A 12,027-nucleotide genomic window follows, 5' to 3' on the forward strand; every position below is an offset into this window, starting at 1 on the left:
GAGAGCTTAGATTAAAAAAAGGGGGTGTGAAAGTGTGTCACATGATCTGAAAGCTTTGAAGCAATTAACATCACCAGAGTTCAGAGCATCAGCCTTGCTGAGGAGGATGGCGTGGAACACAGAGCACCTACTAGGAGCTTATGCACTTCCTTCAGAGAATGGGAGAGGAATGGAAACTGCAGCTGAAGTGGCTGGAAGGTGTTCGATGGACGTCTGCCTGTCTTAACCATGCAGAAGCTAGGAGGAGAAGGTAATCCCTGCCAGAAACACTAGCTAAAGGATAGGTCAGCAACTTAATGGCTAATTCAACCTTAAAGGAAAAAAATTAATAAATGCACATGTGTTGGCAGGAAAAAAAAAAACGTGCGTTTATTATTTTGCCACAGGAGCCTGCAATGTATTGCACTTGCAATCAGTGGCTCTCAGGTGCAATGTCAGGCTCCTGCAGACACCTCCTCTAGCTTTCTGCCCATACCTCTGTACAGGCTTTCAGATAGCTGGAGGAAGTGTCAGTGGACTACGAGTGTGCTGATTACCGCACATATAGTCCGTTGAAACTACAAGTTCATCTGCGGCATTGGCAGGTGGAAATTGCAGTTTGTTCATTTTACAGATCACTATGAAGGAATGTTGTGGTTGTGCAAGCTGAGCCCTCAACGTGGCCGCAGTTATGGGGGAAAGGAACCCACACGTGCTGTCACAGGGTGGTTGCTTGGGAACATGCGACACCCTAAATATGGGTGTCACATGTTCCTAAAAGTTAACTTCTCCTTTAAACCAGGTGGGAGCTATGGAGTGCGTTAACGTTCAGCCACTGGAATAAACTAGGGCCAGATGTAATCTCCTAACAGGAACATCTATAACTGACCAAGGCACCCATGTGGGCGGTACAAGACGTCATCAGTGTGAGGAGCCTGGTGCAGGGAGCAGCAATTGTGGGATACAGTATAACCAAAATGATGGTCATCTCATCTACAGCAGGTTATAGAACTAGAGCACCTCATCCTTTGTACATAATGCTAGGATTTACACTGACCAAGCACATGCCTTCAGTACAGTGCCAGTTACTGGCAGATACTGCAGAAAAAAGGAATCCTTGGTGCTATGACTTTAGCTAGGCACTTTAAATGCCATTCATGCAAGCTCAGATGTCCATCACTAGAACCTGAGCACAAGTTTTGGTGCCCAAAGCAACAACTCTGTGCAGAAAAAGGCATCCTTGGCGGTAGGACTTTAGCTAGGCTTTTTAAATGCCATTCATGCAAGCTCAGATGCCTATCACCTGGAGCCTGAGGATAATTTATGGTGCCCAAAGCAACACCTCTGTGCAAAAAAAGGCATCCTTGGTGGTAGGACTTTAGCTAGGCGCTTTAAATGCCATTCATGCAAACTCCGATGTCCATCACTAGAACCTGAGGACAAGTTTTGCTGCCCAAAGCAACACCTCTGTGCAGACAAAGGCATCCTTGCTGGTAGGACTTTAGCTAGGTGCTTTAAATGTCATTCATGCAAGCTCAGATGTACATCACTAGAACCTGAGGACAAGTTTTGGTGCCCAAAGCAACACCTCTGTGCTCCTCACCCCTTTTATACAGAACATTTTCCTTTTTTATTGGCCTTAACCTGGATTACGATATTTGATGTAAAACAAGCTTTTATGACATGCTAGTATTCACACTAAGGCTCCATGTACACGGGACGTTTGGAAAACACTTCTGAACGATGGAAACTGACTGCTGGAAAACGTAGGTTAAAAAATGTCTGTTTAGCTGTGTTTGCATACCGCATTTATGCGTGTTTATTTGCGTGTAGAAGCATTTTTTAAAGGTAACCCCAGGAGACCTTCCAAAATGCCCAGAATGCACGGAAAAACAGTAAAAACTTAACTATTTCAGACATTTTGAGAGAAATAGAGCAGAAGCAGAGAGAGCAGTATGTGTGGAGATGACCTGTGTTTTCTGGTTGTATTCACTATGGATCCCATCATGAGCATAATGCGGCACGTTCTACCATTGTTTCCTTCACGCGAAACCTAGAACTGACTGCGCTGGTGTACCGGGTCCATATGAATACATGGAAAACGCTTTGCATGCATTTCTGATGATGATAAAAGGTTCTGGACACCATCTGGATATGGAACCGTTAAGAAACGCTTCTAAACGCAAACGATTATAAACGCGGTTAGCCGCGCTTACACGCATTTACAAGCGTTTGGCAATTGAAACGCTGATATAATTACTCCTGAACGCAAGTTTGGTGCGTTCAGAAAAACGACTGTAAACGCAACTGCCTGTAAACGACGATGTGTACACGGACACATAGGAAAACATTAGGGAGAGTTCAGGGGCTGCTGAAAAAAACGCAGAGAAGCTCCTAAACGTCAGTTTATCAGCCGCAGTGTACATGAGTCTAATAGAGGAAGGGAAAGAACTGGGAAAAATAGGGGTAGAAATGGGTGGGTACGATTAGGATTGGGTAGGGGAACTTTGGGTGCAATGAGAAAAGGGAAAAGTTTTTCTTTGTTTGTTTTGTTGAATGATGTGATCATTGAATTTTGTAATATTGAGATATTGAAACTAATAAAAACGTAATAAAAATTAAAAAAGAGAGAAAAGGGGAAAGAAAAAAAAAAGAAACAAAAAACAAGTATCGTATTTTTCGCTCCATAAGACGCACCTGACCATAAGACGCACCTAGGTTTTAGAGGCAGAAAACAGGAAAAAAAAAATTCTGAACTAATGGACTGCAGACATAGTACAGGAGATGACCAGAGACTGTGGACAGTACAGGAGATGACCAGAGACTGTGGACAGTACAGGAGATGACCAGAGACTGTGGACAGTACAGGAGATGACCAGAGACTGTGGACAGTACAGGAGATGACCAGAGACTGTGGACAGTACAGGAGATGACCAGAGACTGTGGACAGTACAGGAGATGACCAGAGACTGTGGACAGTACAGGAGATGACCAGAGACTGTGGACAGTACAGGAGATGACCAGAGACTGTGGACAGTACAGGAGATGACCAGAGACTGCGGACAGTACAGGGATGACCAGAGACTGCGGACAGCACAGGGATGACCAGAGACTGCGGACAGCACAGGGATGACCAGAGACTGCGGACAGCACAGGGATGACCAGAGACTGCGGACAGCACAGGGATGACCAGAGACTGCGGACAGCACAGGGATGACCAGAGACTGCGGACAGCACAGGGATGACCAGAGACTGCGGACAGCACAGGGATGACCAGAGACTGCGGACAGCACAGGGATGACCAGAGACTGCGGACAGCACAGGGATGACCAGAGACTGCGGACAGCACAGGGATGACCAGAGACTGCGGACAGCACAGGGGATGACCAGAGACTGCGGACAGCACAGGAGATGACCAGAGACTGCGGACAGCACAGGAGATGACCAGAGACTGCGGACACAGTACAGGAGATGACCAGAGACTGCGGACACAGTACAGGAGATGACCAGAGACTGCGGACACAGTACAGGAGATGACCAGAGACTGCGGACACAGTACAGGAGATGACCAGAGACTGCGGACACAGTACAGGAGATGACCAGAGACTGCGGACACAGTACAGGAGATGACCAGAGACTGCGGACACAGTACAGGAGATGACCAGAGACTGCGGACAGTACAGGACATGACTGCTGACCTTTGGGGAGGGGGGGAGCGGGTACCTGAATTTGACAGGTACCCGCTCTTACTTCCGCTGAGTTGTTCTTTGATCTTACCTGTTCCTCTATCCAGCAGCGCGCTGTCTTCCCGGCTTCTGTAGTGTGGGCGCTGGGCATGACAGCCGGGTGCCCAGTGCGCATGAGCGAGAAGCACTTGCGCTTTGTGATTGGTCCGGCGCCTTCTGGGATCTGTCATGTGTCCCAGGTACCGCCTTACCATTCACAAAAAGCACCGCTTCTTGCGCATGCGCACTTGGCACCCGGCTGTCATGCCCAGTGCCCGCACTACAGAAGCCGGGAAGACAGCACGCCGCTGGATAGAGGAACAGGTAAGGTCCCGCTGCAGAGCTGAGCGGCCGGCCCGGTATTCTGACACGGCCGCGGTGGAAATACCGGACCGGCCGCTCCATATTCGCTCCATAAGACGCACTGACATTTCCCCCCCAGTTTTGGGGAAGAAAAAGTGCGTCTTATACGGCGAAAAATGCGGTAATGTTTGGCTAAGCTGTGTTTGCTTCTTCCGCCTATACTTCCTATTGGTCCTGTATTTGTGAGTAAGCCTCAGGGAGGTGCACATCTAAAACTGTTGTGGGATAAATATTTAGCAGTGGTCCGTACCCATGCACGCGTACTGAATGTGGCTGCAGATGACTTTAGTAGTAGACAGAAGTAAATGTGAACCTCCAGAATCCTAATCTTATTATTATTCAGAGTTTATAAAACGTCAACAGTTTCCACAGAACTTTACAAAATAAAGGCAGACAGTATAGATACAATACAATTCGACATAAGGAATCAGAGGGGCCTGCTGCTCTCAATCTAAGAATATCTTCCAGGATAGGAGAGCACGACAGAGAAAAGGAAATGGTGAACGGGTATATCGACAGCTTTGTTTAAATTGCCTGTGTATTTTAAATTGACTTAAAAGTACGCTTACCCAATTAATGTCCTCCTTCGTTCATATAGATGGAAGAGTTGGAACGGGAGGTCATAAAACAAGAAGAGAATGTAGATCCCGATTACTGGGAGAAGCTCCTTAGGCACCATTATGAGCAGCAGCAGGAAGACCTGGCTCGGAACTTGGGCAAAGGGAAGAGGGTGCGGAAACAGGTCAACTACAATGACGCAGCCCAAGAGGATCAAGGTGAGGCCTCTTAAAGTGGTATTTTTCAACCCCCCCCCTTCATGTTTTTTCTCCACTTACCTGTGTTGCTGTGTCCTTTTCAAAGCACATACTCACCCTCACAGCAAATCCAGCCTTGTCCTGCTTTTTGGTTGCCAGTCCCACGCTGCCATCTTGGTTTTGTTCAGCTGGCTGTCTTGTGTAGACAGCCAGCTCAGATGATGCACAAGACCCTCCCCTGTCCTGCCCTCTAGAACACAACCCCGCCCAGGCTTTTGTGTGCCAATCTGCAGCCTCCTGGGAGATGTGATGCAAGTATCCCAGGAGGTAATATATTGACGCTGAAGAGATGGGGTTAAATATTACAGTCCCATATAGGTAGTAGGGAAGTATTCCGCTATTGGGATAGCACAGTCATGAGGCAGCACCCTATAGAGTTAAACTGGAAGATAAAAGGAGAGAGAGGGGCGCCTGACTAAGTGCAGTATTTGACAATCATTTATTGTACACAATGGTATGTAACTCACAAGAGGTAAGTAGTTAGCAGGCATGGATACATAGGGATGTCATCCAGATGGGGTTCCAGAGGCAGAGAAGAGACGGTAGATGGACATCTGGGGTCAGACTGACGAAGAAAAAACTAGCTTCGAAACACGTTACCGCCCCTTACCGTAGTCACTTCCTCCCGGTGGCCATCTTGCCTTCCAGCCTGGTTCCACACGAGACACAGCCTGTACACGCTGCAGAGGACTCAATGTGTGTCGGGAGACCTGGCTTTCACCACAGCTGTGGCCCCCAGATGTCCATCAACCCTCTGCCTCTGGAACCCCATCTGGATGACGTCCCTATGTATCCATGCCTGCTAACTACTTACCTCTTGTGAGTTACATACCATTGTGTGCAATAAATGATTGTCAAATACTGCACTTAGTCTGGCACCCCTCTCTCTCTCCTTTTAAGTATCCCAGGAGGCTGCTGGACCAGGCCTAGGCCTGGAATAAGGGGGTGATAGTTGGGGGGGATTGGGTCTAAAAATGTAATAATACAGAAAGGAATGGGAGAAAAAATACTGCTTGTGGATGGAGCTACTGGTAAAGCGGAACTAGCTTCCTTTTGGGAGTTTAACTAAGAATATCTGCTTGAGTGATCAAAGCAAAACTGCACACTAATCTCAGGCTCAAAAGAATTGATCCAACTGCTGTTGTGTACCTGACCGAGGCAACATTAGGTACAGTTACCCGAGGGGAGGTTTGTTTAGCCTTCCTCAGATTGAAGATTGTGGGAGGGTGAATGTGATAACCTGTCTCTACCTTCCAGATAACCAGTCTGAATACTCTGTAGGCTCGGAGGAGGAAGATGAAGATTTTGACGAGAGGTCAGAAGGTGAGCTTGATAAGAGCTGGGGAATTTAGCTTTAGGTTGGCCATACACTTTACAATTTTCTGCCCAATTTCCTTTAGATTTACCTTCAACTATGTAGTGCAAGGGCCAGTCTAATTGGATACAACTGAAAGTGTTGTTTAGGTGTGACCTCGTTATATGGTTTTTGGTAAATCTAAAGTAAAAATCTCAAGAAAATTGTATAATGTATGGACAGCCTAAGATCTGTTCTGCAGTTCAGAGTTGTTTACCTTTTTTCTTTTTCTTTTTTTTTTTACCTAATAGGTCGCAGACAATCCCGTCGCCAGCTGCGCAATGAGAAAGACAAGCTGCTCCCACCTCTTCTCGCTCGAGTTGGTGGAAACATAGAGGTAAAATGATGAGATTCATGTCACTAACGTTGGTTCCTTCCCATCTGGCTTGTGTTCTATCCTTTATTTACACAGCCTAGGCCTGAATTATGATCTCAGTCTGCATAATGCACTCCACCTATTCATGACCACAGTTTTTACGGTGTCCTCTGTGTCATATTACAGGTCCTGGGCTTCAACACGCGGCAGCGAAAGGCTTTCTTAAATGCGGTTATGCGATGGGGTATGCCACCTCAGGACGCCTTCTCCACGCACTGGCTGGTGAGAGATCTCCGTGGCAAGACTGAGAAGGAGTTCAAGTAAGTGGTACACCCACCTACCTGTGTCTTCTCGGACCATGGGTGTCATCACTGTCCCTATGCTTCTAAGTATGCATTATCGTTGTCTGGCAGGATAAGGTTTAAAAGATGGTCCATTCAAAACTGACTTTTTGGGCAGATGCTAGAAGTCAGTCTCTTTCTCTTTCTTTCTCTTTCTTCTATCTCTTTCTTTCTCTTTCTCTTTCTTTCTCTTTCTCTTTCTCTTTCTTTCTCTTTCTTCTATCTCTTTCTTTCTCTTTCTTCTATCTCTTTCTTTCTCTTTCTTCTATCTCTTTCTTTCTCTTTCTTCTATCTCTTTCTTTCTCTTTCTTCTATTTCTTTCTTTCTCTTTCTTCTATCTCTTTCTCTTTCTTCTATCTCTTTCTTTCTCTTTCTTCTATCTCTTTCTCTTTCTTCTATCTCTCTTTCTTCTATCTCTCTTTCTTCTATCTCTTTCTTTCTTCTATCTCTTTCTTTCTTTCTCTTTCTCTTTCTCTTTCTCTTTCTTCTATCTCTTTCTTTCTTTCTCTTTCTCTTTCTTCTATCTCTTTCTTTCTCTTTCTTCTATCTCTTTCTCTCTCTCCCCCCCCCCCCCCAAGTTCCTAGATGATATAACATTTGGTATGATAAACCCATCTACAGTGGGAATAGAAAAGCGTCCTCCCACTTTAAAATAAGCACATTTTGTTGCTTTGCATCCTGAAATGAAGACACACAGTTTTTGTTGTATCCGGCTGTATTTACTCAGTGCAACATATAATATTCAAGTGAAAGCTATAGCACCAACATGTCAGGAAAAAAAAAATTACAAATTCTAAAACAGAATCGCTGAGTTAGAAAAAAAAGTCACCCCCCCCCCCTCCTTAACCCCTTCCCGCCTTTGCCTCCCAGCCCTTTAAGAGTTTCAGAAGCCGGGAGGGGTTTAGGGATCATGTGACCGCCGTGACGCGTCATCACGGCGGTCACATGATTGGGAAAGGTCACGATCGAAAGATCAGACCGTGACCTTTCCGTGAGTACGCGCTTTCAGCACATATGTTTTTTGTTAATTGGACGCAAATGTGCGGCTGCTCGGCGTCTAGGTCCAGACGCCGGGAGGCCGCACATTTGTTTGCTGCTGGCGTGAAGAGATTAAAGTGACATATAAAATCAATCAGGTGTAATTAATCAACTGCTCCATGGCACACAAAGCAATTTGCCTTTCAGTTTTGATCAGCTGTGATCATTTTGATTAGCTCAGCATGAAAAGAGCTTTCCTGGAGCATTTCAGTCCCTGCTGGTACAACTGAAGCAAACAATTAACTATGAGTAGCAAGGCACTGTCACCGAGATCTCTGGGATAACATTGTGGACAGGCACAAGTCAGGAGGTGGATACAAAAAAAATTCAAAGGCTATATCAATGCCTTGAAGCACAGTGAAGTCTATTCTTACGAAGTGGAAGGTATTTTGTACAACACAGACTTTTCATGGATCAGGACGTCGCTTCAAACTGGATGAAAGAGCCAGGAGGAAACAGGTCAGAGAGGTTTCCAAGAGGCCTACAGCAACTCTGAAGCAGTTGCAGGAATTGATGACAGAGTGGTCATTGTGTGCATGTGACAACAATATCACAAATCCTCCACAAATGTGTCTTGTATGGAAGGGTTGCAAGAAAAAAAGCCGCTCATCAAGAAAGGCCACACGCTGTCGCCACTGAGTGCAAAATTTGCCAAAACGCACCTTGAAGATTCTGAGGCCACAAGGAGAAAGGTGTTCTGGTCAGATGAGACTAAAATGGAATGATTTGGCCTCAACACTAAATGATACGTCTGGTGGAAATCCAGTACAGCTCACCATCCAAATACCACCATTCCTATAGGAAAGCATGGAGGGGGGAATTTTCTGTTATGGGGGTCTCTCTGCAGCAGGGACTGCAGCATTTGTCAGGATAGAAGGAAAAATGGACGGGGCAAAAACCCATCAAAGGAAAATCTGCCCTCTGCCAAAAAGTTGTCAATGGGAAGAAAGTTTACTTTTCAACATGACAATGACCCAAAGCGCACAGCAAAAATGAGCCTTGCATGGCCTAGTCAGAGCCCAGACTTAAACCCCATTGAAAATCTGTGAAATGACTCGAAGACCACAGTCCACAAATGGTCACCATCAAATTTAACTGAACTTAAGCAGTTCTGCAAAGAAGAGCGGGCATATATTCTAGATGTTAAAGTTAGTATAGACATCCCAACAGACTAAAGGCTGGAATTAAAGCAAAAGGGGGTTCAACAAAATACTGATGCAAGGGAGAATCCTTTTTTTCCATCTCGGTGATTCTGTTTTTTAAATTTAAAAAAAAAAATTCTGACGTGTTGGTGTTACAGTATATCTTTCACTTAGATGTTAATCAGTTGAACTGAGTAAAAACAGCTGGATAAAACAAAAATGGTGTCTGTCTTCATTTCAGACTGCAATGCAACAAAATGTGACTATTTTAAAGGGGGTGATTTTTTTTTTTTTTTTTTTCTCTATACCCACTGTAGTGCTGTGGCAAGGATCCAATATTTAAATGCTTTTGTGGCTTCCCACGTGATGATTCCCTTACTCATCTGATGCCCGCTTGGTGATTAGTCTGTTTCCTGGGGGCAGTCAATGAGTTTCCGGCCGCCTCCCTCACACAGACGCACATCACATGCTGCGACTGGCCAGAACTGGGGACAAGACTCAAGTTGTGTCTTTCTGCCCTTAGCCAGATGCAGGTCAAAAGTCACTTAGTAATACCACACAGACCAGGCGGGTCAGGATGCTGTGGCATATCTGATGGGAAAAGCAGAACATAAATATTTGTGGCCAGACCAGATGCCAGAATGTATTTCTTACCTGTGCTATACTGTCTCATTAATTGACCTTGTTCTAACACATCCTTTCTTAACCTTTTCACCCCAGTGGAACCCTTGGAATCATTTCTAGGTGTCAGGGAACCATACTAAAGCTAGTTCATTAGGGGTCAGTGGTAAGAATGCCCATTGCGTTTGGGGGTCAGTGGTAAGAATGCCCATTGTGTTGGGGGTCAGCGGTAAGAATGCCCATTGCGTTGGGGCTCAGCGGTAAGAATGCCCATTGCGTTGGGGCTCAGCGGTAAGAATGCCCATTGCGTTGAGGGTCAGCGGTAAGAATGCCCATTGCGTTGGGGGTCAGCGGTAAGAATGCCCATTGCGTTGGGGGTCAGCGGTAAGAATGCCCATTGCGTTGGGGGTCAGCGGTAAGATTGCCCATTGCGTTGGGGGTCAGCGGTAAGATTGCCCATTGCGTTGGGGGTCAGCGGGAAGAATGCCCATTGCGTTGGGGGTCAGCGGGAAGAATGCCCATTGCGTTGGGGGTCAGCGGGAAGAATGCCCATTGCGTTTGGGGGTCAGCGGGAAGAATGCCCATTGCGTTTGGGGGTCAGCGGGAAGAATGCCCATTGCGTTTGGGGGTCAGCGGGAAGAATGCCCATTGCGTTTGGGGGTCAGCGGGAAGAATGCCCATTGCGTTTGGGGGTCAGCGGGAAGAATGCCCATTGCGTTTGGGGGTCAGCGGGAAGAATGCCCAACTTAGGACTTGTTCACACTGGCTTTGCTCTCTGAAGTGCGATTTGCGTTCAGATGGCTCTTCAGAGAGCATTAAACAGGTGTGAGGAATGTTGTATTACCGGCTTTAACTCCTTGAACCCTACACTAATGTGCTGCAAGAACATGCATTGCATGTGGTTGCACAGTGGCCCTGTTCACTTGAATGAGTCGCATTCTCCCCCCCCAAAAGCGACTGGAGGTATAATTCCTGCCATGGACATGAAGAAAAGCATTGCAGTTGTGGCATGTATACTCCCCGCGACGATTGAAGCTAAAAAGGGTCTCCTAATTGTGCGCATGTATTGTCACGTGTCCCTGGTGGAGTGTATGTAGACAAGAAATGGCAGACTACAGGGGATCTGCAGCATAAGATGGCAAATAGAATGAAAAAAGGTATTTTATGGAGAAATTTTTTTTTTCTTCTTTTTTTTGAGAGAAAGATTTGTCTAAACATGGAAATATTAATAAAACAGAATGGTTAGAATTGAAAAATGGTTGTAAAATGAGAACCACTAAACAACTGGCTTTGGCAGTAGAATCTATGGTCAGGTTATTGAAGCTTTGTGGGTGTTTCACATTATTCGAGACTGCATAAAGTTTTTTGTTGTCAGAGACACTGTCTGCTAGACTTGCCGTTTGCGAAGATCAGTGATTGAGATAGCCACAGATAATATCAGAGTCTCCTGTTCTAAGTCAGCTCAAAGTATACAGAAGCAGTGATGTGTAAATAACTACCATTGTATGATTTAATCAGGTGAGCTTTGCAATTTATTATATGATTGGATTGTAAAATGTGTTGTGGTGGTCTCAGTGTCTGTGGACCTCATAACCGCTGTCATATAGGGTTCCTCCATTTAGGGCTGAAGGACAACCTTACTTATGAAGTTACTGATGTCATATTTTTCTTTTTGTTCCACAGAGCTTACGTATCGCTCTTCATGAGGCATCTATGTGAGCCGGGTGCTGACGGTTCTGAGACATTCGCAGATGGTGTTCCCCGTGAGGGATTATCTCGCCAGCAAGTTCTAACACGTATTGGTGTCATGTCCCTAGTCAAGAAAAAGGTAACTTTGAGCCCATTAAAAAGGCAAGTGACTCTGGTGACATTCTCCCTTGCTGATTCTGTTCGGTTCCAGCTGACGGTCACTGCAGCACCCACTTGTACACAGCCATTTTTAACACAGGAATGTGTGCGTTTGGATTGTACACTTGCACTGTGTGTTCTGACACCTTTCTATTCGAACCAGTGTTAATTGTTTCATGTCCTTACACCCTAACCCACCAGTCTGTATGATGTCAGCAGTTGACCTTTGACCTGTGTCCAGGCTGAAGGTACTGACACGTCTGGAACCCTTCTGCAGCTATAATATAGAAGCAAAGACTGACGCTTCCCCAACTAGGCCCCGATGAGCGGTGCAGGCGTGGATCGGTGCAGACTGACATCACCTTGTACCAGGGGCGGACTGACAACTCACGGGGCCCCCGGGCAATAGGGGTTCATGGGGCCCCTGTGTCCTTGCCCAAACTCAAAAAAGCCTATGAAAAATGTACCAGGGGCATCTCATGGGG

At 45.9% G+C, this 12,027-nt stretch overlaps 1 protein-coding gene across 3 annotated transcripts in view; it reads left to right on the top strand.

Annotated features, from left to right (window-relative positions):
• CHD3 (chromodomain helicase DNA binding protein 3) overlaps nt 1-12,027 on the top strand; it is a 156,347-nt gene that overhangs the window by 107,743 nt on the left and 36,577 nt on the right. For 2 of the 3 annotated variants that reach the window (XM_089694044.1, XM_089694042.1), the window contains exons 25-29: nt 4,666-4,843; nt 6,140-6,205; nt 6,488-6,573; nt 6,739-6,872; nt 11,378-11,522. In XM_089694044.1, coding sequence (XP_089550170.1) covers nt 4,666-4,843; nt 6,140-6,205; nt 6,488-6,573; nt 6,739-6,872; nt 11,378-11,522 — 609 coding nt within the window. The remainder of the gene's footprint in view (nt 1-4,665; nt 4,844-6,139; nt 6,206-6,487; nt 6,574-6,738; nt 6,873-11,377; nt 11,523-12,027) is intronic. The other variant, XM_089694043.1, reaches the window with a different exon arrangement.

Source organism: Staurois parvus, unplaced genomic scaffold (genome assembly GCF_062004578.1).
Source record: "Staurois parvus isolate SC_StPar_1 unplaced genomic scaffold, SC_StPar_1.0 ptg000647l, whole genome shotgun sequence".
NCBI classification, from domain to species: domain Eukaryota; kingdom Metazoa; phylum Chordata; class Amphibia; order Anura; family Ranidae; genus Staurois; species Staurois parvus.